The sequence below is a fragment of the Trichosurus vulpecula genome, chromosome 1, assembly GCF_011100635.1.
Source record: "Trichosurus vulpecula isolate mTriVul1 chromosome 1, mTriVul1.pri, whole genome shotgun sequence".
In the NCBI taxonomy this organism is placed as follows: domain Eukaryota; kingdom Metazoa; phylum Chordata; class Mammalia; order Diprotodontia; family Phalangeridae; genus Trichosurus; species Trichosurus vulpecula.
Genome location: NC_050573.1, coordinates 260,010,767 through 260,038,021, shown reverse-complemented (window position 1 = coordinate 260,038,021; position 27,255 = coordinate 260,010,767). Strand labels below are relative to the sequence as shown.

The 27,255-nt window shown below is 36.5% G+C and overlaps 1 protein-coding gene across 1 annotated transcript in view; it reads right to left on the bottom strand.

Moving 5' to 3' along the window:
- Positions 1 to 24,813, bottom strand: part of UBE2V2 (ubiquitin conjugating enzyme E2 V2) — a 56,944-nt gene extending 32,131 nt beyond the window's left edge. Inside the window, exon 1 of the mRNA XM_036761044.1 lies at positions 24,746 to 24,813. Coding sequence (XP_036616939.1) covers positions 24,746 to 24,761 — 16 coding nt within the window. The 5' untranslated portion in view covers positions 24,762 to 24,813. The remainder of the gene's footprint in view (positions 1 to 24,745) is intronic.
- Positions 24,814 to 27,255: the final 2,442 nt, after the last annotated feature.

Below are 27,255 nucleotides of genomic sequence, written 5' to 3'. Positions count from 1 at the left end.
AGATTAGTTCTAAAGAAAACAAATTAAAGAGGGTAGATCTCAAAGAGAGGTTTAAAAGAAATAAAATGAAAGGATAAGAACCTATGACCTGGGTCTAAGTGACGGAAAGAGAAGAAGGGCAAGGAAACAAAAGCAGATTTCACTAAATGATATTAAACTCATCCTTTGTCGTTCACCACCCTATTCTTTATAAAAAGGGGAGCAGGAAACAAAGATAAGAAAAACTGTAAGAATAGGGTGGAGGAAAATACACAATTAACAGTCCTGACCGTGAATGCAAAAATAAAACCAAAGTAACTAAAATCAGAAGAGAAGCAGGTAAATAGGGGAGGGGGGAATATTTGCAGCACTTCTCAGATATCATTTCTAAGTTACAAATGTAGAACTCCTTCAAGTTTGTAACAATAAGAGGCATTCCTCAATTAATAAATGGTCAGAGGATATGAAATAGGCAGTTTTCAGAGGAAGAAATTCAGGCTAACCATAAGCCATATGAAAAAACACTCTAAATTACTAATAATTACAGAAACAAATTAAAACAATTCTAAGGTTCAATGTGAAAACCATCAGATAGGCAAAGCTCATAAAGAAAAATGGCAAATGTTAGAGTAAGTATGGGAAAACAGGTAAATTAATGTAATGTTAGTGGAGAAGTGAAATAGCCTAGACCTTCTGGAAAGCAATTTGGAACTATGCCCCAAAAGTTATTTAAATCATGCACACCCTTTGATCTAGCAATACCAACAAGAGATCTATACCCAAAAGGTCAAAGAGTAAAAGAAAACATATGTGCAAAAATATTTATAGTTCTTTTTGCCATGGCAAAGAATTGGAAACTAATAGGGTGCTCATCTGTTGGGGAATGGCCAAACAAGATATGGTATATGAACATGAGGGAACACTGGCGTGCCGTAAGAAATGATAAAAGGAATGGTTTAAGGGAATGGTTTCAAAGAAAACTAGGAAGATTTGTACAAACTGATGTAGAGTGAAGTGAACACAACTAGGAGTACAATTTATACAGTAATGGCAAAACTGTGAAGTCAAACAACTCTGAAAGAGTTGGGAACTCTGATCAATGCAGGATACCCACCTCCTCCTAATGGTTGGCTGTTGTCCTTCATTCTCAAAGAGGACCAAAATGACATCACTGCGCTAAAGTCAAGATTCGATGTGTCAGACTGTGGCTGAACAGGCCAATATGAGCTTGAAATGCTCTACCACAGGTTGGGCAAAAATAGGTGGGAAAACTTGGGGTGGACACTTCAAACTTGCGTGTCCTGCATTTCCTTTGAGCTGTTTCAATTCTGCTTTGCCCACAGAGCACAGCACCTTCTCTGATGTGGGCATGCCATGTTAAGTTGTCCTGTGCCAGTGTCTCCATGTCACATAATCAATTCAAGTTCTTGAAAGAGACTTTGAGAGTGTCCTTGTATCACTTCTTCTAACCACCATGTGAATGCTTACCCTGTGTGAGTTCGCCATAAAATAGCCTCTTTTGGCAACTGGACATTTTACATTCAAACAACATGGCCAGCCCATCTGAGTTGTGCTCTCTGAAGCAGAGTTTAACTGCTTAGCAGTTTAGTTGGAGTAAGAACCTGACTGGTACTTTATCTTGCCAGGTGATCTTCAGAATCTTCCTAAGACAATTCGAACAATTCAAGGACTCCATGAGAAACACCAGAAGCATAACAAAGGTCTGTATGCATTTGTAGATCTGACCAAGGCCTTTGATATTGTTAGTCATGAGGACTTATGGAAAATTATGTCAAAATTTGGTTGCCAGGGGAGGTTCATCAGCATTGTACATCAATTTCACGACAGTGTGCTTGCCCAGGTTCTTGATAATGGACAATGCTCTCATGCCTTCCCAGTCACCAATGGAGTGAAACAAGGCTCTGTGCTTGCTTCCATGCTTTTTAGCATGATGTTTTTAGCCATGTTGCCAAATGCTTTCAATGAGGATGAACATGGCTTCAAGGTCTGCTACTGCACTGACGGTAAATTCTACAACTTGAAAGCCAAGACCAAAGTGGAAGGAATGTTTGTGTATGATTTTCTGTTTGCAGATGATTGTGCACTCAATGCAGCCTCTGAAGCTGAGATCCGCCTCCTAATAGAGAGGTGATTGGCTTAGAGGGCAAAATGAAACTTTTTTTGGACATGACTAATATGAGAATTTATTTTGACTATACACGTTTGAAACAAGGGTTTCCATTTTTGTAAAAAAATTTAATTTTTAAAAAAATTTTAAAGACATTGAGGTGGAAGACTGTGTTCCCTGTAAAAGGAAGATTTTGAGGTGGAAGACTGTGTTCCCCGTAAAAGGAAGAGCAAGCAGATAGTGTGTGGAAAAAACTGTGGCAAAACAGGTTAAAGCCAGATTGTGACCTTAGATGCCAAAGGAATTCATATTTTATCCTGGAGGAAATAATCACTGAAGCTTTCTGGGTGGAGAAATGCTTTAAAGACTATTATTTTGGTAGCTCAGTGGAAGATAGATCGCATAAGGAAGTGAAGGCAGAGGGACTAATTAAGATTGCAGTAGTCAGTCCAAGAAAGAATTGATGAGGGTTTGATTTGATGAGGGTAGTAGCAGTGTGAGTGGAGAGAAAGGAATAGATGAGACAGCAATTGTGGAGAAAGAATAGAGAAGACGTAGCAACTAGGAGGCAGAAGAATTCTGCATGATTGGGGTTGCACATCTAAGTGATTAGAAGGATAATCATGATCTGGACAAAAACATTACAAAATTAGTTGAGGGAAAAAAAGATGATGAATTTCCTTTTGAACATGTTATCGTTTAGCCTTGAAAGGATAACAAATAATGTTCCCTTCCTCTTCCACAGGGCAGGTAAAGGACCATGGTTTCCTCTTGTAGCCAACCCATTCCTGGATACGGGGTTTTCACTAAAGCAGACAGCTCCAGCACAATCTAAAGCCTTTGCAAAGTCTCTGAAGAAGTACTCCAAGGATAATTTGGCTAAGTATATATGTAGCATGCTTATCAAATTTACAGACAACACAAAGCTGGAAGTTAACACAGTGGGTGACAATCAGGATTCAAAAAAATCTCTACAGGCTAGAACAGGGGTCAAACATTTTTTTTTGGAGGGGGGAAGGCAGGGCAATTGGGATTAAGTGACTTGCCCAAGGTCAAACAACTAATAAGCGTGTCAAGTGTCTGAGGACAAATTTGAACTCAGGTCCTCCTGACTCCACGGCCTGTGCTCTACTCACTGCGCCACCTAGCTGCCACAACAAACTTTTTCTGTAAAAAGCTAGATGGCAAATATTTTAGGTCTTAAGGGCCAAGAGAAAAAAATCAAGAATATTATATACTTTTAAAACAAGAAAACAAATGTCCACATATTTTATCCACAAAATTCAAAATATAAAAATAAAATAGTTAAGTAATACAACTTTTTTGTAACAAAGATGTAATGAGAAAAATAGAATTTTTGTGGAGATAATATCTTGCTTAATTGAAGTTAAAAATTGGTGTTTTTAATCATCAAAATCAATTGTAAATGTTCAAATGTTAATGCTCTTCTGTAATGTGATTTTACACATATCATCTTTGAAAATGAACAACATCGACACATAAGCACATGATTTTAATGGAGTATTTCATTGTTCAGAAGACATGTATAGAATTCTATCTCATTCTTCTCTTGACATTTGCTTCTTGGCAACTCATTACACTGAAGATTAATCATTTTCAATGGGAGTTTAGGTGGAAGCTCCTAAATTGCAGTTAAATGGATTTTAAAATGTGGACTTTTTTTCTGTACTTGCATACAGGTTCAAAAAACACTGCTGTAACTACAGTTTAAGTTTAGAAAATGCATCTGCTGTAAATTTGTGTGGAAATGCTTGTTTTAACTATTGACAGCATGGGAAACATATAAAATAGTTCAACATCACTTGGGATGTTATTGCCAAATTACTGCAGTCTAAGTTTCACATATAAGCATGTTTTGCCTTGTGATTTTTTAGGATGAATTCATTAACAAACATTATCAATTATTCAATAATAGCTAATTTCTATTCAGAAAAATTCAATCAGCCCTGAACTCAAAAAAATCATAATAAAACTTTTTTTCCTCTTTTCTTAAAAAAGAAATTTCCTCGTGCAGTGATATGCAAGGCACCTGAAATGCTACCAAGTTATAAATGCATCATGGCAAACAGCAGGAGTGCAAAAGTGATGAAAGTACCACATAATTTCTGTCTCAAATGTTCTAGTAAAATTTTATTTTAAAATATAAAACTATGTGCAATGTTTTCCTGGTTCTGCTCATTTCAGTTTGCATCAGTTCAAACAAGTCTTTCCAGGTTTTTCTGAAAACTGCCTGTTCACCACTTCTTACTGCACACTAGTATTCAATTACAGTCATATACCACAGCTTGTTCAGCCATTCCCCAACTGACAGGCATACCCTCAATTTCTAGTATTTTGCCACCACGAAAAGGGCTGCTATAAGTATTTTTGCACATGTAGTTCCTTTTCCCTTTTTTATGATCTCTTTGGGATCCAGATTTAGTAGTGGTATTGCTGGATCAAAGGGTATGCACAGTTTGGTTGCCCTTTGGGTATAGGTCCAAATTTCTCTCCAGATGGTTGGACCAGTTCACAACTTTGCCAACAATGCATTAATACCCCAATTTTCCCACATCCTCTCCATCATTTTCCTTTTTTGTGATATTATCCAATCTGATAGGTGTGAGGTAGTACTTCACTTATTTTAATTGGCATTTCTCTAAACAAAAGCAAGTTAGAGCAGCACTTCTTAACCTTTTTCCACTCCAGAACCCTTTTCCTATTGGGGGCAAAGGGGATTTGGCATTGCATGACCTGAGGGCATGAACTATACAAAGTACACATGCTTCATGTTCAGAACCCTGGCAGCAGTGAAGTTGCTCAATGTGCAAGGGCTGCCAGAAACACCTCCCATTCATTCCTCATTTGATTTTTAATTTTTGGTCATTGTGTATTTAGAAAACCTTTGCACTAATTTACAGTAGTTCTTCATGTGCCTATAGACAGCTTTGATTTCTTCATCTGAAAAATGCTTGTTCATATCCTTTGAACATTTATCAATAGAAGAATGGCTTGTATTCTTATAAATTTTACTCAGTTCTCTACATATTTGAGAAACGAGGCCTTTATCAGAGATACTTACTGTAAAAATTGTTTCCCAGCTTTCTGCTTTTCTTCTAATCTTGGTTGATTTTGTTTGTACGAAAGCTTTTTAATACAATCAAAATTATCTATTTTACATTTCATAATGCTCTTTTTCTCGTTTAGTCATGAATTCTTCCCATCCCCATAGATGTGACAGGTAGTCTATTCCTTGCTCTGCTGATACGCTTATGGTATCACCCTTCATGTCTAAATCATGCACCCATTTTGACCTTACCTTGGTATGTGGTGAGAGATATTGGTCTATACCTAGTTTTTGTCCTATTGTTTTCCAGGTTTCCCAGCAGTTTTTGTCAAATAATGAGTTCTTATCCCAAAGGCAGGGGTCTCTGGTTTTATCAAACACTAGGTTACTACAGTCATTGACTACTATGTGTTGTGTACCTAGTCTATTCCACGGATCCACCACTCTTATTTCTTGGACAGTACTAGATAGTTTTGATGATTATTGCTAAAATATAGTCTGTGATCTGGGATTGTGAGGCCACCTTCCTTGCATTTTTTTTTCCATTAATTCCCTTGATATTCTCGACCTTTTGTTCTTCAGGTGAATTTTGTTATTTTTTTCTAGCTCTAACAATTTTTTTTGGTAGTTTGATCGGTATGGCACTGAATGAGTAAATTTGTTTAGGCAGAATTGTTGTTTTTATTATGTTGCCTTGGCCTGCCCATAAGCAATAGATATTTTTCCAATTGTTCAGATCTGAATTTATTTGGATGAAAAATGTTTTGCAATTGTATTCATATAGTTCCTGGGTTTGTCTTGGCAGGTAGGCTCCCAAGTATTTTATATTGTTTACAGTTATTTTAAATGGAATTTCTCTATCTGCTGGGTTTTGTTGGTCATATAAAGACGTTCTGGTGATTTATGTGGTTTATCTTATATCCTGCAAGTCTGCTAAAGTTGCTAATTATTTCAAGTAGTTTTTTGGTTGATTCTCTAAGTATACCATCATATCATCTGCAAAGACTGATAGTTCTGTTTCCTCACTGCCTATTCTAATTACTGCAATTTCTTTCTCTTCGTATTGCTAAAGCTAACATTTCTAGTACTACGTTGAATAATAGTGGTGATAATGGGCATCCCTTGCTTCACCCCAACCTTACTGGGAAGGATTCTAGAGTATCTCCATCACAGAGACACTGCTTATCATTTTAAAGAATGATATTCTTTATTCCTTTATTCCTATGCTCTCTATCACTTTTAATAGGAATGGGTGCTGTATTTTGTCAAAAGCTTTTTCACCATCTACTGAGATAATCGTAATTTCTGTTGGTTTTGTAATTGATATAGTCAATTATGTTGACATTTCCTGATACTGAACCAACCCTGCATTCCTGGTATAAATCACACCTGGTTATAGTTTATAATCCTTGTGATACATTGCTGTCATCACCTTGCTAATGTTTGGTTCAAAATATTTGTATCACTAGTCATTAGGAAAATTGGTCCATAATTTTCTTTCTGTTTTAGCTCTTCCTGGTCTAGGTATCAGTATCAAATTTGTGTCATAAAAGAAGTTGGTAGGATTCCTTCTTCAATTATTTTTCCAAATAGTCTATATAGTATCCAAGTTCTTTGTTCTTTAAATGTTTGATATAATTCACTTGTGAACTCATTTGATCCTGGGGATTTTTTCTTAGGGAGTTCATTACTGGCTTGTTCAATTTCTTTTTCTAGGATGGAGTTATTTAGGCATTTTATTTCCTGATCTGTAAATCTGGGTGATTTACATTTTCATAAATATTCATTGATTTCACTCAGATTGTCAGATTTATTGGCATATAATTGGGCAAAATATTTCCTAATGATTGCTTTAATTTCTTCTTCATTGATGATGATTTCACTCTTTTCATTTTTGATACTGGATATTTTCTTTTTTTTTTTTTTAATCAAATTAACCAATAACTTATCTTATTCGTTTTTTTTTCCCTAAAACCAGCTCCTCGATTTATTAGTTCCAAAACTTCTTTTTTAATTTCAATCTTATTAATCTCACCTTTGATTTTCAAGATTTCCAATTTGGTGCTCAATTGGGAATTTTTAATTTGTTCTTCTAGTTTTTTTTAGTTGCATGCCCAATTCATTGATCTGTTTTTTTTTTCTATTTTGTTGATGTAAGTGCTGCTTTGGCTGCATCCCTTAAATTTTAGCCTGTAGTCTCATTGTTGTCATTCTCTTTAATGAGATTATTGACTGTTTCTATTATTTGTTCTTTGATCCACTTATTCTTTAGGAATATTTAGTTTCCAATTAATTTTTTATCTTTCCCCTGCCCTTTGTTGAATGTAATTGCTTGTTGTTGAATGTATTGCATTATGATCCAGAAAAAATATATTTAATATTCCTGCCTTTCTACATTCCATTTTGAGGGTTTTATGCCCTAATACATGATCAATTTTTGTGTAGGTGCCATGTGCTAATGAAAAGAAGGTATATTCCTTTCTGTTCATTCGGTTTTTTCCAAAGGTCTATCATATCTAACTTTTCTAATATTGTATTTACCGCCTTAGTTTCTTTCTTATTTATTTTTGGCTGGATTTACCAAGCTGTGAGAGAGGACAGTTGAGGGTCCCCCCACTAGTATAATTTTGCTGCCTATGTCTTCCTATAACTCAGCTATCTTCTTTAAGAATTTGGATGCTATGCCACTTGGTACATATATGCCTAGTATTGATATGCTTCACTGTCTATGGTACCTTATCTTTCTTAATTAGGTCTATTTTTGCTTTCACTTTGTCTGAGATCAGAATTGCTATGTCTGCTTTTTTTTTTACTTCAGCTGAAGCATAATAAATTTTGCTCCGGCCCCTTACCTTTACTCTATGTAAAAGTGTGTGAACACAATATCAGCAACACTGTGTGAAAATCAACTATGAATGACTCAGCTCTTCTCAGCTACACAATGATCCAAGACAAGTACAAAGGACTCATGAAGGAAAACACTATCCACATCAAGATAACCTGATGGACTCTGAACGCAAGAAGCATTTATTTTTCCTTTATTCTTTTTTGTGTTTCCTTTCCTTTTGATCTGTTTCTTCTTTCATAATTGTAATGTGGAAATATGTTTTACATCTTAGCACATCTATAACCTATGTCAAATTGCCTACCATTTTTGGAAGAGGAGAGGGGTGGGGGAGAGGGAGAAAAATTTAGAACTCAAAATCTTGTAAAATTGAATGCTAAAAATTGTCTTGACATGTAATGGGGGGGGGGGGGAATAAAATACTATTTTTTTAAAGATTTTAAAAAAATAAAATATAAGACTATTCTTAGCTCGTGGGCAGCCCAAAGACAGGAAGCCATATGTGGCCTGTGAACTATCATTTGTCAACCCCTGAGCTAGAACACTGAGCCAAATCAAGAAAGTTGATACTTAATAAGGATAAAATTTAAGTTTTCAAAAATCAAAGCTGAGAAATTTCCTAATTTCAAAAAGCTTGATTTTAAAAAACAAGCTTGAGAAATACAAGCTGGGGAAGGTATGGCTACATGACACAAAAAGATCTAGGGGCTTAGCAGACTCCGACTTCAAAACAAGTAAATCGACAGTATGATATGGCAGCCAAAAAATTAAAGAGTTAATGCAATCTTAGACTGAATTAAAAGAATCAGAGTGTAGGAAGAAAGGTCTAGAGTACGTCTGATCTCTGCTTGGTCAAACAACACTCAATTCTGTACGCTGTATTTTATAAAATGCATTTATAAACTGCAGAGTATCTAAAGTAGGGCAATCAAGACAGACCTCAAGTTCATTCTGGGAATATCTATCCCAAAGAAGAGCCAACTTAGGGAGATAAGCCTTTAAAATATCTAGTGTCATCATGAAGAAGAATTCAATACGCTCTGTTTAGCTTAAGAGGAGATAATTAGAAACAACGTACAGAAGCTGTAAAGAGGCAAACTGAGGTCTGATATAAAGAAAAATGTCCTAACATAGCTATCTAAAGGTGAAATGGGATGCCTTAAAACTAAGAACTTAAAAGTTCTTAATCTTTTTGGTGTCACGGATCATGTTAGCAATCTGGCAAAGCCTATGGTCTCCTCAGAATGTTTGTTGCCTATATTTGTAGCTGAAGGGAAAGCTACAGAGGTTAGTGAAAATAATCACATGATTTTTTTCCCATTCAAGTTCACAGACCACCCCCCCCCAATCTGTCCCTGGACCCCAGATTAAGAACCTCTTGCCATAGGAAGTAGTAGGTTCTCAATGGAGATCATCAAGAAAAACATCAATGACCTTTTGTCAGGTAGAAAGTAAAAGAGATTCATGCTCAGGTACAAGTTGGATTAAATAGTCTGTGATGGGGCAGCTAAGTGGCTCAGTGAGTAGAGCACCGGCCCTGGAGTCAGGAGGACCTGAGTTCAAATCCGGCCTCAGACACTTGACACATGTACTAGCTGTGTGACCTTGGGCAAGTCACTTAACCCCAATTGCCCTGCCAAAAAAAAGCAAAAAAAAAAAAAAATAGTCTGTGATATATCTTCCAGTGCTGAGATTCTGTAATTCTATTTTTAGGGCTAGGGACTGAATTATTCAAGACATGTTGATGAGTCTGGAACATACTAGGAACTTAAACATTTGCTGACTGAAGTTTTAAATAAAGTCACCCTAGTGGAAGTTACTTAAACATCTAGATTCTTCAGTGTGCGGAAGTAACACTCTCAATTTTTAATAGCGGTAGCCTTTTTTTTTTTAAATGCAAGTACATGTTCTTTCATTTTGGAATAATTCACTTTAAACTGAGAAATCAGTTGAAATTTTTTTTTTGGAGGGAGGAAGGCAGGGCAATTGGGATTTAAGTGACCTGCCCAAGGTCACACAGCTAATAAGTCTGCCAAGTGTCTGAGGTCACATTTGAACTCAGGTCCTCCTGACTCCAGGGCCTGTGGTCTACTCACTGCACCACCTAGCTGCCCCTTGAAATTTTTTTAAAACCCCTAAGTTTATCTTTCTTTTCCTCTTCTGTAAATGGAAGAAAAAAACAGAGATGAACTAGATGCATTACCCAGTTTACGATTCTCATGCTAAACCTAACTGAAATTATGTTTCATAAAAATAAAATTTCTGGAGATGTTTGATTAAAGCACTTTTGAATACTTGTTATTGAAGAAAAAATATTCCTGACATACAAAGCTGCTATTTAAATCAATACAATATCAACATCTACTGTTCCAGTTGATAGTGGCCCTAACACAATGTAAGAAAAATTCTTTAAATAGCTCTAATAGAGTAAAATATCAGGTTATTAACTTCTCAGATATTTTAATAAAAGTATCTACTACTTCGATAAACTTATAATCAATTTTCTGAACACTATAAATCTAACCTATACAAATATAAATATAAATTATGGCTTTAAAATGTGTAGTGTCTTAAGATGAAAGCGTTATTTTCTGAACGTATGATATAAAGTAAAAATATACTTCTGCTGAAAAAATTAAGCCTTCCTGACTAGTTAAATCACTCACTCAATGAAATGCACTGAGGGAGTAGGATATAAACCAATCTTAGTTCATAGTACTAGGAAATGGATAATAATATTAATCTCTGCAAATATAAATACAGAACACTGAGACGCATAAAAGATACCATTTTTGTCATAATATATAATGTAATTATTTAATACCTGATAATAATTACATATAATTATGGAAAGGTATCTTGGCAGAATTGTCATGTTAAAAAAAATGTAAACAGTAGATACTGCATGAACCCATAATGTAACTTATGCTTGTTAATGACATACCAAAAGGTTACCTAAAATAGGATAGCCTCTATACTAAAAGTAATCCCTTCTACCACTGAATAAAGACACTAATTATAGCAAACATTGTTAGTTCTCAAAAAACATCTATAAAGGATCACACTTAACCACCCGCCCCTTCCCCCAAATCTTGACTCTCAAAATGTGGTTCTATTCTCAACTCTTCTGTGGCCTTTCTCATTTCTTCCATTGAGCTATTTCCACAAGCTGCCTATCTTAAAAAAAGAACTCAAAGGAAAAACTTTGTTTTCAGTTTGAAAAGACTGCAGAAGCTCTTTTTGTGGTGGCTAAGAAGTGGAAATTGAGGCAATGTCCATCGATTGGGAAATGGCTGAACAAGTTTTGGTACATGAATATAATGGAATACCATTGTTCCATAAGAAATGGTGAGCAGGAAGATTTCAGAAAAACCTGTAAAGACTTACATGAATTGATGTTGAGTGATGTGAGCAGAACCAGAACAACACTGTACAAAAGTAAGAGCAACACTGTGCAATGACTGACTTTGTTAGACTTAGCTCTTCTCAGTAATACAATGATCTAAGACAATTCCAAAAGATTCGTGATAGAAAATGCTAACCACATCCAGAGAAAGAACGATGGAGTTCAAAAGCAGATCGAAGCATACAATTTTCACTCTTTTTGTTTTTTCTTTCTCATGGTTTTTCCCTTTTATTCTGATTCTTCTTTCACAACATGACTAATATGGAACTACGTTTAACATGACTGTACACGTATAAACTATATCAGATTGCTTGCTGTCTTAGGAAGGGGATAGGGAGGGAGAAAAATTTAGAACTCAAAATTTTAGAAAAATGAATGTTGAAAACTATCATTACATGTAATTGGAAAAAAAAAAAACTGCAGAGGAGTTATCTTCAATTCTCTACAAAAAGGCCTTCTGAACCAAAAATTGCCTTTATTTCAAAAGGACAGCTTATCCAAAGTTGGGATATTCACAGGTTATCTTTATTATGTCATTTTAATACTGTAAAGCAAAATTTCAGACCATTATATTCAAATAAACCTGAATTGGAAGGACTTTTTTTTTTAATTTTGTGAACCTCTATTTTGGATTACCTACACAATTGGTGTCAAACTTAAATAGGAAATGGGGAGAGGGGAAACAAAGGACCAAAAAATTCAAATATAAATATAACAAAATTACAAAGATCAAGCAGAATTTGAATGAAGAGGTAAGAATAGACACCTACAATCCACCCCTTTGTGGACATGGGAAGTGCACAGGCATTACACATTGCACAGGTTTTCAAACTTTTTCAATGCATTGATCAGTTATGCTGATTTTTTTTCCACTAAAAAAACTTATACAGGATGGCTCTCTGAAAGGGCTGGGAAAGGAATAGTTGGGATAACTATGATGATGTAAGAAACAGAAGTGTTCACTGAAAACTTAAAAAAAAAAAAAAAAGAAAAACAGAAGAAAGGGATATAATGACTTCGAAAACCACAAATTAAAATTTTCTATATTGTATTTTTATTTATTTTGCTAAACATTTCTCAATTACACTTTATTCTGTTTTGGCAAGTTCAAGCTGGATTATTTGCCTTTTCTGATCTATACTATTATTTTCATTCTTGGATAGCCAAGAATTAGAATTGTTGATTATATGGGTCAATTATATCATCATAAGATGATTAATAAGGTCATTTATTAGATATCCAAATACAAGGAAAAACCCATAATCATTAGGTTTTTGCATTCATCCTTAAAACCAACTTTATTAAATGTAGATCACAATTACACTACTAGAAAAATAACTCGTCAAACAAAAACAGACAGCAGGTCAGTAGCTTTGTATAAATACAATTTTTTAAAAATACTGTTAACAAATATCACCATAATCACATCATGAAACAGCTAAAATATCAGCTGACACCACTGACTTAATACTGTTGGTCACAATGTATTTTAACCCTAGATATGTAGAAAAGGATAAGAGAAATCAGAGAGTAATATTCTTGTTGCATAAAAGAAGCAAGTGTACGAAACTAAAAAATTTACAAGTTGTTTCAATAAATGGAAAAGAGTCTGATTATCTTAAGAATATTGTCATAAATAAATCCCACTGAGAATGCTCTTTAAGACGCAGTCAAGATAATAAAATTATAATCCTAAAGACAAAGTAGTACCATTCCCAAACAGATAAAAGGAGAAATAAACATAATTTACTTCCATTTAATTGTTTTTAAATAAACTAAGAAGTGAATTTGTATGAACATAATTTACTCCTTTTCTCCTATTTCACAGGAGAAAACAAGCTGAAGGGAAGCTTATTAGTGAAATACTGCAATGTACAGAAACAGAAACCATACACAGAAACATTACAAAGGAGAGAAAAGAATACATTTTTCTGGTGCTAATGATTTCCAATAATCTTAATGTAGTCTTAATAATATATCACCATCATGTAGAAACCATACCACCACAAGGAATGACAAATGCTTACTTGTTTATGACTAGGTGCTCTAGATAAGCTACATGGCAGCTGCTTATATTTAAAATCTTTTATATCAAATAAACAGTAAGAACTAAAGACAAGTAAATTCTGTGAAATGTTCTACAGAAAGGATCCCTGTAGGATACTGCATGGTTACTATCCCATAGGAACTAAAACAAAAAAAATGAAAACAAAATTATCTCAAGGCTGTTCTAGTGAGAAAAAAACATTTTACAACAAAATAAAATTTTCACCTAATAGTTGCTATAAATTTACCAAAGATTTTCCAAAAGCTTTGCCTCTGGTGAAATGTAAGTATTATTTAGTATAACTACTTAACTGTTTGACCTCTGGCAAACTGTTTTTGCCCTTCTGGGTCTCAGTTTCCTCATTTGTAAAATAAAGTGTTGGTCTCCAATGTCCCAGTTAATCTTCAAATTCCTTTCCAGAGCTAAATCCTATGATTACATGGAATAAGTAAACGAAAGATTTTAATCAACTGGGGGGGGGGGGGTGAATAAATTGATTAAGTAAGTAGGTTGGTTTTCAGCTCTGGAATCAAGAGATTCCAAGAGAAACATATTTCAGTGGATAGAGCATTGTCTCTGGAGTCAGAGAAAAACTAAACTATTATCATCAATAATAATAATAACACACAGCTCTTTTAAGTTTTGCAAAACACTTAAAACATTATCTCATTTAATCCTCACAACAATCCTAGGTGCTGTTATGCCCATTTTACAGGTGAACTAGGGCTCAAATCCCATATGTGTGAGCTGGCACAAGTCACTTAACCACCCTATACTTCAGTTATCTCATCTGTAAAATGAGAGGGCTGGAGAAGATGACGAATTAAGCCACTCCCAATTTTTTCATTGATGACCATATGATTCTATAAATGAAGTATCAAATGACAAGCACACCTGAATAGTGAATAGTGTCTGGTACTATATAACAGGTTTATGCTTTTGTTTTCACTGCTATAGGGAAGCAGTAGTATGGAAACTCCTCTACCAATGCAGATCAGCAACTCAACTATAATTTATAGATCATCTTGGAACAGAGTTTAAATTAGCATTTGTCCATGATCGCACAACAAGTAAGAGTTGAATTCAAAACCCTGAACCCAACTTTCTGACTCCAAGGCCAGCCTCCATCCACTACGTCAGTGGTGTCAAAATCAAATAGAAACAGATCTGTGCTAACTCAGAAAACCACATTTTCTATGTGGTACTATTTTTTTTTATTTTGTTAAACAATTCCCAATCACGTTTTAATCTGATTTGGCCCATTCTGACACCTCTGCACTATCTATCATGCTGCTTTCCATTATGAAAGTTATGGATTTTTATTGGCATCACACAAAAACACTCCAGTTGTTGGGAGTCAAAATATAAAGTACATTCAAAATAACGAATATTCTTCTATTGCTTAAAAGAGTATATATGAGAGAGGAACAAAACCGCTTTCTCCAAGTATCCATTAAGTTAGAAATTTAGGATCTGGCAGTTCTGATTCTTGCTTTCTTGATAAAATGTTTAGAAGATATCACAAATAATCACTTTAAAAATCTTCTTAATACTGCTGGTATTAATAGTCTTTTTGCTGAGTCACAAGATAAGAAACACTTATAACAAATACCCATCAGAGATGAAAAACAAGATAATCTCAAATAAGACTGCCTCATGATTTCATCAATGTGGTGCTCCCCACAATGAACAGATTCATCACACCCCATCCCTACGTGCTTAATTCTTTCCCAAGTCCTCAATTCAGGAATTCCCAATTGTCTGTTCAATAGCAAAATATCCAGTAAATCATCCACAGGCAGGCCAAACAACCAACTAAGGACCTTCCTCTAAATTCTACAGCATAGAGCTCTTGCATTTCATGGATACCAATACAGTAGTATAAAGGCTGTCCAATATTAATTCCTCATTCCCCTTACTTCTTTTCTGGTCATACATTTCTCTAATGATATCCTTGGCACTTGTGCAAGGATATCATTGTTTCAGCCTACTCACACTTGACAACATGCCCTTCCACTGTCCTTCGGGTAACCCATATATTTAATTCTTCAGAAACTGAAGCATATGATGCAGAATTTTATAGCACCATTGGAGAAATGTTAATGTAAAAAGAGATTTGCCTTTTTAAAAAAATTGAGATCATCAAAAGCACTATACAACTATCCAAAGGCAATTCTGCCCAATTTACCATTACTCAATGTTGAACCTAGTTAAATTGTTAATCTTCAGTACCTGTCCAAAATATAAATAATGAGGCAATATGGCACAGTACATAAAGCAATGGACTTATATTCAAGAAGATCTGAGTTTAAATAATTGTTCTGTCACTTGCTAGTTTATGTGACCAGTGACATTGGCCTCCTTGCTATTCCTTCATAAGACACTCCACTTCCTAACTCCAAGCATTTGTACCGATTGTCCATTATGCCTGGAATTCCCTCCCTCATCCCTGCCTCCCAGTTTCCCTGATTTCCTTCGAGTCTCAACTAAAATGCTATCTTTCGCAAGCCTTTCCAGATGCCTCCCTTAATGGTAGTGCCCTCCCCCAAAGATTAACTCCAATTTATCCCATATATACCCTGTTTGTATATAGTTGCTTACATGTTGTCTCCCATTAGATTGCAAGCTCCTTGACAGCTAGGGACTGTTTCTACATTTCTTTTTTATAACAGTGCCTGATACATAGTAGGTGCTTAATAAATGCACTGACTTTCGGCAAGTCACTTAACTTCTCAGCCTCAGCTGCTTTATCTGTAAATTGAGGGGCTGAACTTAATGAACTCTAAGGTCTCTTTCAGTTCTAAACCTATGACTCTATGAAGGACCAGCTCCATAAGCTGTCCATCCAGAACAGTACAGCAGAAAGAGCACTGACTTAGAAATAAAAGGACCTGACTTCAAATACTGCTTAGAAAAGGAGGGGTTGGACTAGATGGTTTCTAAGGTCTCACCTAATTCTAATTCCATGAAGCTTCAATCCTCTAATAGGCATTCTTCAACCATTTGGTTTTTCCCATATGGCACCAGGATAAATTCTTCTGAGAGATTATAGATCTCATTCAAGAGACTGCAGTTTTGGAAGGCTTGATGCAATGAGCACACTGTCATCCAAAAACAGGAGCGTCTTGTTAGAACGTATTACCCTCTTAGGTATTACCTCTTCCATTTTTGACTCTGTGCTAAACATGATAGGACAAATACCTTTGCCAAGCATAAGTCTCCAATTAATGGCCTCATTTGATTATTATTAAAGGGTGAAATAATCTTCTCATTACACCTTTCAAGGAATTTTGTATGTTAACAGGCATGGGAAAACAATTTGTAGTAGTAGTCTGTAAGGCTTCATTTTGCTCCACAAAAAAATTTTAGCACTCTACACATTGCATCCTCATGCAACACACTGAGGGCTATGATGCTAGAATCCAAATGACTACTCCTTCCACCACTAATGATGGAAAAAGATTGTTATAGAAATCTTGATAGACTTTTTTCCCTAGTGTTATCCTTCCAATTTCAATTTTAAATACTCTCAATATAACCTGGTTTAACAGTATTCTGTAAACTTGATTTTCATTCCACTACTCGCTATTTCTTGAGGTTGATGTTATTCATAATTTAACATTAAGACTTTATATACAAGTTTTTATTCAACACTAGCATTTTCCTTACCTGTCATCTTTCTCCATTTGGCAAGGAAATAAAGCTTTGACTGAACGAGATTTACCAAGCTCTTTTAGTCTCTACATTGTGGGAAGTGATTTACACATTGAGATGTTAATCTTTGCTCAAACTGATGATCTGACTGTACAATGACAGCTAATTCAGAAATGACTACCACATGGGTAATACCAGTAGTTTCCTATCCTGTCTCTCCCATGTGACAGACAGCCTTTCAAATACTTGAAGATAACTATCAGGTCATTCCCCCTTAAATCTTCATTATCATGGCTAAACATCCCCACTTCCTTTAAGCAATCTTCAGATGGCATGAATTCAGAACTCTTTCAAACTGCCTGCCCTCTTTTGGACATTCTCCAGCATGTCCATGTTCTTCCTAAAATATGGTACCTAGAACAGAACACACACTTCCAATATGGTCTGACCAGAGCAAAGTACAACAGAACTACCACATTACTTTAATCTTTGAAGCTACAATTTTCTTAAGGTTGAACAAAAAAAGGAAAATGACAAATTCTGGAGTTGTTAGTAGAGAAGTAAACTAGTCCAGACATTATAGAAAACAATTTGGAACTATGCTCAAAATGTTAATAAACTGTGCATACTCTTTGATGCAGGACTACCACCACTAGGTCTACACCCAAAAGAGATCGAATAAGGAGGAAAATGTCCTGTATGTACAATATTTTAGCAGCTCTTTTTGTGGTGGCGAAGAACTGAAAACTAAGGAGGCACCCATCAACTAAGGAAACAGCTGAAGAAATTACAGTAAATGAATGTAAAACTATTGTGTTATAAGAAATGGTGATGGGAGTGGTTTTAGAGAAACCTAGGAACTTGTATGAAATAATACAGAGTAAAGTGAGCAGAAAGAACCATGTGAAGACAGGCAATTTCAAAAGGCTTAAGAACTCTGATCAATTTAATGACCAACCACAATTTCAAAGAACTCATGATAAAACATGCCATCCGTCTCCTGACGGAGAGGTGATAAACTTGGCTTGAGGTATACATTTTTTGGACACCGAGGGAACGTTTTTTCTTGACATGCATATCTGTTACATATGTTTGCTTTGCTTTTCTTTCTTTTTCAAGAGGACTGGAAGATGAAATAATTTGTTAATTGAGAAGAATTTTTTATAAATTTTGAAGCTATACCTTTCATAATAGAGCCTACGATAGTTTTAGATAGCTTGGTCGTCACATTACACTTGTTGATTCAAATTAAGCCTGTTTTGCCACCAAAATTTCTAGATCTTTTTTTCCAAACAAACCTGTTCTAGCCATGCTCTCCAACTGTGTTTTTGCAAAACTGATTTTTTTAACCCAAGTATAAGCATTTAATTTGACCTTCATTCTGTTTAATCCAATGTTCTTTTTGAATCCTACCATACCCTATATTATCACTCCCAGATTTCTATCACCAGCATTTGACAAGATGATTAAATGCCCCATGCTGTTTCTTATTACTTTTCTACGTATGGTAAAACCAACTCCTCTCCAAGAAGTACCTGTGAGCCATACTTCCCTCCATTCTACAACTTCCTTCTGTCTCTTGATTTCATTTACAACAAAAATATCAAAATTGTTATGACTCAGTTTCCCAGTAGACCATCTACTTGGCCACTGAATAAGGATCTAATATTTAGAATACCCATGGCTAAATTGATACCCCTTTTCCATCACTGCCACAATCAGACAAATGGGGCACGGCACAAGGATGAGGGACGCTTTGTGTTTTTCCTTTGTTTCATGGACTGCTTAGCCAAACTGGTGATGACCCTTTTCATACTTACTCAAGCTAGTTCTCAGGAAGCAGATTTGGTTTGGTCTCTTGCCAGAACTGAAGGCTATGTCAGCAGAGTACAAGCTCTGGCTAAGATGGATAAGACATAAGGATAAGATGATGTTACCTTCAAAAACTCAGACTCAACTCCATGTGTTTATGAGCCATCCTGAAACAAGCTCAGGACTTGGTTAGGACTATGTAGAAGAAAACAAGGCCAATGAAAAATAATTTCATTCCACAAAACAAAAACTCAATATCCAATTTACAGTGGACATCTAATTGAAATTTGTGCCTACATGGAAAAACTCCCATCAGTCAGAAAGGTGGGTCACCAATGATTCCATCAGAATTTATTTATTATGTGGTACCTACATAGTAGGCACTAGGGATAAGTCACTTAACTTGAGTAGCTTATAGTTTTGTAGAAAGATGAGGTACATACACAAATATTTAGAATCATAGAAAATTATAACTGAAAATTACATTAGAGTTCATCTAAGTTCAAACCATTCATTTTAAAAACAGGAAATTAAGATTCAGAGAGTTTAAGTCATTTGCCTAAGATCACACAGCTAAGTGTGGCAGAGGCATAACTCAAACAATGGTCCTCTACCTACCTCCCAGCTCCAACAGTCATTTCACTGCATAACTCCACTTTTCAATATGGTACAAGATAGACTTTTTCAAAGAAAGAAAAAAGATCAAATATATGGTACCTAGGAGGGAAGGATTTCCTCTAGGGATAAAAATCATACAAGGGCAAATGATTATCAGAATCAAAGCCCTGAAGGAATAAAATGTTGCAACTTCAGATCAAGCTTAAGTTAGTCAGCTCTAGACTTTCAGGAAATCCACTATCACTTTCTATTAGTGTTAGCTAGCTCATTATATTGTTATCCAACAAGCACAAAGAGAGAAGTCATTGAATTTTTCTTTATAATCTAGGTAACTATGACAAACGTGGCAAACCCAATGATTCTTCAAAGGGCTACTGAAAAAAGCAACTGAGAAGCTGGAGGGCAAGGGTAGAGTAAAAAGCTAATCTGCCCATCCCCATATCATCCCCACTCAGGTTACAAGTACAAGCAAAAATTAAAGGAAAAAAAGGATATAAATAGGACTGAAATGAAAACTTAAAAGTAACAACATGAACTTACTTCTAATATACATGTCAGCCTCTATAACCCTTTTGCATACCCCAAATTTCCCAAGGATCATACCCACTCACCTAGTATGAGAGCCAATACTTTACAATAATTGCTAACTAGAATTAAGATACATTAAATACAAGCAACAGAATACTTCCCCATACTATGTGTGGATTTACAATTAAAACCAAAGTCATGTATTAACACAGATCCGTATAGGCCTTCCTTTAACTAGTATATTCATAATCTTACTAAGTTTCTGCATAATCCTTCTAAGTAAACCAAGGAACTTAAAAGCAAGAACTTTTTAAGAACAGCTAATATATTCAATAATAATGTCATGTAAAAAATTTGGAGACACTTGAATGATTGCCAGATCTAAGGTGAAATTTAATAGAAATATATATGTGTATGTATATATAAAAGTCTATTACTAGTTTGGGTTTCAAAAGAAAATCAACGGCACAAATGTTGGAAGGGGAAGACATTAGATGATATGGCAAAATTATTTATAATTTCAGCAAGGAAAATGAACATCCTTAACTCTAATTTTATACACACATGCTAGAATTCTACTTCCTTACATTTTCTTTTAGTCTACCTACCTCTTATCCACTTTATTAGAACATATATTCCACTGTATATGTGGATGTCTTAAAAACACTGAAATCATACAAAAAGGTGTTTTTCATGATCACAAGGCCATAATGGTTTAAATAGGTCAGACTTTTCCCATTAATTTTGGCTTGTATAAAACCTGAGTGAGGCCAGTAAAGCAGTGTTATTTTTCAATGTTTTCATATTTATGTTTCCCCCTTTTAAATACATCTCATTTTAGGCTTCTATTCAGATCAGCTTGGATGATGATGAAATGCTATCAAATTAATGTAGCCATATACTTTGATGATTATAATTTCATCATATTAAGATTCATGATTTGCTCCAAGTTGTTAGCAGAGACCTGCTCTGGAAAATCTAAGCTGATTCTGATAGTCTCGAGGTAAGATACACTGGACAACTATGGAGCAAGTTTTCCCTCCATTTTTGAGCTCCATTTGCAGGGAATATGGAGTTAAGTCATATTATCACTTGCACATTCAACTTAGATCCAACACTAACAGCATCCCTCACCCACTTTTGAGGATAATTTCCACAGAGTAGACAAAATTTCAAAAACTCTGATAAGATATTCCAGAGCTCAAAAGAAAAAAAAAATCCAACATTTTTCCTGAGCCCCTACACTCTTAAAAGCATTTTAATAACGTCTTCATTTTAGCATACAAGTACAACAGAACCCTACTGTAACACTGTAACTGGTATCAGGAAATGAGAATAAAAGCATGTTAACAATGATAGGGATATACTACTATACATCACTATGTACTTGGAGGGATATAATTTAATATCTAGTTTTGTATAAAACGGTAACATAATAAAATACTTTATGAGTTATTGCTGTATTATTACAAGTATTATTTACAGTCTTTCAATGTCTTTGCTAAGAATGCCAAAATGACTAAGAAACTGCTAGGTGCTCCTAAAATAAGGCCACCTCCATTAGAATAAAAGCATCCTCGAGGGCAAAGACTGTTTCACTTTTTTGCTTCTGGTGCTTAGCACAGTGCCCAGCACCCAATAGATTCTAAATAAATGCTTCTTAAATGACTGAAATATAATAAAATACTGGATCAATCACCCCCCAAAAATCACCAGGATGTTTTCTCTAAAGCAAAGACCTGAGATTCTCCTAAAAAAATCATGAAACTACTTCACTTTTATGAAAGCATTCATGCTTTAATTCAAGATGCTCTTCTAACCTCATATTCATTATAATTAGAGATGTACATTGAAATTGCCTCCTAGAAACATGAAAATGGAATTACATATTTAAGTTTCAAAGACCATAATTTTGTGTGTAGTCAGGTCTAAATATCTGCATAAAAACAAAAATTACCATTTATATATATTATAAATTATATCACTTCACATTATATACTTGTCCAATTTTTATTTTTTTGAAAGAATAAATGATATTCATTTTAAGATTACAGCATTAAAGTAAACTTTCAAGTTTCCACACACTAGATGGGAGACATCAAAGATACAACTATTGTGAAAAAATAACTCGGGTTTACCTTTGCAGGGCCATTAAAAAAAAAAAAACCTACTTCTATGTTCACTTCAGGTCCAACCCTGTCAATGCCCTAGTCACAGATTTTCTGGAACCTACCCATTCAGTCAGTCACTAAGCATTTATTAAGTGCCTACTATGTGCCAAGCACTGTGATAAAAACTGGGGCTACAAAGAAAGGGAAAAGACAGATCCTGCCACAGAGAAGCTCAAAAGCTAACATGGGAGATCACAAGCAAACATATGTACAAAAAAGCTGTATACAGGAGGAATAGGAAAAAAATTAACAGAGAAGAAACTAGAAGAATTTAAAAGGGATTGTTAAAGGCTTCCTGTAGTGGGATTTTAGCTGCAACTTAAACCGGGAGTTGGAGATGAGGAGGGAAAGCACTGGAAAAAAAATTCAAAATATGCTTCATGATTTTTAAGAAAAGTTCAATATTTGCACAAAACATAATAACCCTTGCCAAATCACACAAAGGTTTTAAATCATTTCAAATTCCATAAATACAGGAACATAGGTCTTCAACCCACCAATAAGAACAAATGTGAGAGCATTTTTTTTTCTTTTTAAATAATACATTTAGAATAGAGCTGGACAACATAAGCTCCAAAAACACTAAAAAATAATGATATATTGACAGCAGTTAGTAACCGCATGATAGGATGTTGGATTTGGAGCCAGGAAAACCTTTCGAATCAGGCCTCAGGCACTTTCTATGTGATACTAAAAAAAGTCACTTCACTTCTGTGCCTCAGTTTCCTCATATGTAAAATGGTGATAGTAATAGCATTACCTCTCTGAGTCAATGTGATGAGTCAAATGAGATGAGACGGCATATGTAAAGTACTTTGCAAAACTCAAGGCACTTAAATAAGTGCACTATATAGCCACTATAGACACTAAATAAATGCTAGTTATTTATTGGCTATGATTTCATAATCTCTGCTATTTTAATAAGAAAATTTATAATATTCTCTCATATATATGGTAACCTAAGGGCTACTGCCCTAATTAAATAAAGCCCAAAAAAGTATAAACTCTAAAATCCAATTAAATATACAATTTTGTTATTAATTTCTATAAAACTTTAAGACAGTCCCCCTCCTCTTGTTGGTAGTTATACTCAACTTGTTAAAAAGGGAAAGGTGCCACTCACAAAATTATACTGAAAAAAAAATATGATTCAGCATTAAAAATGGTCATAAAACAGGAACAAATTATTAATGACTTTTGACATTTCTAACACTACACCTGACTGTTGTTTAGAAGGCATAGAATATAAATAACAAATAATAAATCAACTATGACACTTGCATGGGAAATGAAATAAAAATGAGATTTGAAAGATTATTCAAAGATTATTTCAAATGTATCGCTAATTTATAGATTTAGAGTTGAAGAGATCTTAAAAGTCATCTAGTCCATTTTACAGATTAGGAAGCCCACAGATGTTCAGCAATTTGAACAGTATTCTGAAATATCACCTTAAAATAAAATCTATCATACAGCCCTATGTGTGCTCAAATTAGTTCAGTATTCATAACTATTTAAAATGAATGATAAAGAGACGTTCTGTTCAACGAGTTTTATAATCTTGTGTGTACATGGTTATTAACCAAGCCTCGCTGGACAAAGCAATTTTTAAAAACACTACACTAAGTATTTTTTAAAACCTCACCACCCTGTTAATACTAACAAATTCATTAATTTCGCTATGTGTATGTTTAAAGAAAGCTGAAATGTACACAAAGCAGGCGGGAAGTTTAACAGGTCACCAAAGAAATAACTGGTTTTAGCCTTCTTAAAACAAATTTATCTTGCTCAGCTATTATTTCACTGGCATTGCACAGCCATTTGCTACAAAACAAAAGAAATATAACACTAATATGCTTTCGGTAAAATGGGTAAGTTCCTGTTTTGGAAAGTGTCAACCTCTCTATAAAACCAAAGTACAAAAGAAAAAAAAAAAACCCAAAACAACCCACCTCTGCTAAATCCCAGGTGCCCACTTAATTGTATAGTCTCCACTTGACACCAGCACCTGCCCTTCCACCCACGAGTCAGACCCCGATGGTTTCCTCCCTGTTGTTCGCCCCCAAGTTTTGCCGTTAAAAGGGCGAAAGGACAAGCAGCCACCCCGTCCCCCGGCTCCGTCCCCGTTAGTGTGCGTGGGTCTCGAGGGCCCATCCCTACCCAACCCCCAATCGCAACCAGGGTCGAGCCCGCCGGGATCGCAAGCCACGGGGCGGCGCAGGAGCGGCTGCGGCGGCCCCGACTCTCCTCCGAACGGTCTCAGTGGGCCCAGCGCCCCTGGCCCCCCGGCCCTCCTCAGTTCCTCGCCCCGGCCCGGGGATCAGCCGCCGGTCGCCTTTCACGGCTCCGGGGCCGACAGGGAAACCCCACGTCTTAAAAAGAGGAAACGTTTCGCCCTCGCTCCCATTTCCAAACCAGCAACAGTATGAGAGTTGGGAGAAGGACTGGGCCGGGGAGAAAAAAGTGAAGAAAACCGGCACGAAAACAGACCTGTGGAGACCGCCATCTTCTCCTGCAACCCGGGACTTCTGCCGCCCTGCACGCGCCCCGCCGCGTCATGCGGCGTCACTTCCGGGCGCGCGCGCGCCGCTGCCGGCGCCGGCGCCGCCGACCCCCACCCCCCATCCCCATTCACGTCCCCGTCCCCCAGCCACGCCAGGGGCTTCCAACTGACTCCAAAGAAACGAATGCGACGGCTTCCCTCCTCTCAGCCCTAGGCTGCCCTGCGACTCCCTGCAGTATTTACCCGTCGCCTTCCCGGCTGCGGGTGAGAAGACCTTTCCCGGGTTTTGGGACTGGTCCTTGTCAATCCATATCTTTGCCCCGGGGAAGCTGAGCCACCGTCCCACTTCCGACACCCCACTACGGCCAAGATTCGTAGACGTCCCCAGGCCGGGGCGGGGGGGGTGGGGTGGGGGAGGGAAGGGGAAGGGGGACGGAGAGAAGATGCAGAGCCCGAGGGCGACCCCCCACCCCGGGCCAAGCTTCGCTGCTGACCCGAGACTTGAGAAAGGGGGGGGGGGGATACAAAGGAACCCTAGGGAACTCCAACTCCACCTCCCCCAAAGCCGAGCTTGGAGGGTGCCCCGAGGGGGAGGGGCGAGGAGATACAATGGAACCCGTGGGAACGGCGGGCCCGGGAGACTCGACCAGTAAGCTGGAGGGGAGAAAGGTTTGCGCCCCAACTTTTACCTGTGCAAGCGATAAGGAAGAGTAGCTTTTTCTACCTACTTGTATGGCGTCAATGAGGAGGGGAAAGGGCCCCCAGCCAGCCACCTGGAGCACAACCACAAAGGCAAAGCTACCAGGGATGCTGCTTTTTAAGAGTTAAGGTCCCAAGAGACACAGATTGCTTTGGAAAGGGGTGTGTTGCTATCAAATGCTACATACACGTTAGAGGCACGTGCCTGACCCTTCAGTACTCCACAAAAAAGTCCTAAATTAATCCGGTCCTGTCGGTGGTACTTGTCTCTGCCCTTAACAACCTGAAAATTAAGACGCTAGATTATTAAATGTAGCTATGGCTTTTTAAAAAAAGAAAAGTTCTTACCATCTTGCAGTATCTGATGCTTTTTTAACAACTACAGCTTCTACCTAAAGGTCGGAATTCTTGTTTAAAGTCCCATTTTCAGCATGTTGCACTACAGACGTCTCAGATTTTCCACCCAAATATGTCATAATGATGTTTCCTCCAAAAGTCTCACACTTACGTATGTTCTATTACAGTTGGTGCTCTATCCCCCTACTAGAATGTAAGCTCTGTGAGGGCAAAGATGGTGTCATATCTAATAACTGTATTTTTCTCTAGCATCTATCACAATGCGTAGTACACAAATGTTTAAATGAAGAATGAATGAATGATTGTTGGTGAAATTGTATTGTCTTCGTATATATTCTGATTCTGCTTTCTTCTCACTACGTCTCATGTCTTCCCATATTTTTTAGTATTCTTATTTGTTGTGATGATACTCTTTTATGCCAATATATGCCACGATTTGTTCCACTATTTCTCAGTCATTGAATCTTTATGCCCAATTTTCATTACTAGAATAATAAAGCTGCTGTGGATAGCTTAAAAAAAGAAATTGTATTGTCTTTAACATGGGCTAGTTACTATTAAGCTTTCAGTCTCACAGAACCTTAAATAACCAAATGCTGGTTCTGAAATTCTTCTGTCATTATTATTTGCTTATTCATCAACACTAAAATTCCTTTGATCATCTCTCTTCATTCTACTTTTCCCTCAGAATTATAATCTCAACTCAGTTCTTCATGGCTACCTGACCTCCAGTCCCTTCATTTGACCTCCAGTCATTCCACTTCTCACTGCTTCCCCTTACCTTCATCCCTGCGTTGACTACTTTCGCCTCTGCTCTCCATCTTGATCCTTTAGTGAACCATTTCAACTCTACACTGTTCTTTTCTCTCCAGTCCTTTTACAATCTACTTTCTTGCTGTGCTGCTAATCGTGATTAAAGATATTCCACGCACATTCATCCCCTTAATAGGCCTCAGGTAGAGCTAGTTAAGGGAAGCTTGATTAGGGGAGACTTGTTTGTAGGAAGGCCCACATCTTTTTGCTGATTAAGTGTGAAGCAAGGGCTTTCAGAACTGTGGGAGGTGAGGCAAGCAGACAGGATTCATGAGTGAGCGTTTACAGGAAGGCCCTAGAAGAGGAGAAGCTTACAGGATGGCTTGGCTCCTTGCTGTGATGTTGTGTTTTAATTTCCTTGCTGTTTCATTGAAGGGGACTTACTGGTTTGGGATACAATCGTGGCTATGTCAAATCAGAATTGTTAGTGTGAGGATTTGATCCTCTGGTGTCTGAATAAATGCTCTTTACTTCTTCTGCCTTCTATATAGAGAGTGTCTTATGTTTTGTGATTCCGAACTATTCAGGCATATTCATGGTCACCATCGATATTGTGAATCTTGCCTTACTGATATACTTGCCTTACTGATACACCTGCAAGGTCCTAGCCTTGAAATATTCATGCCTT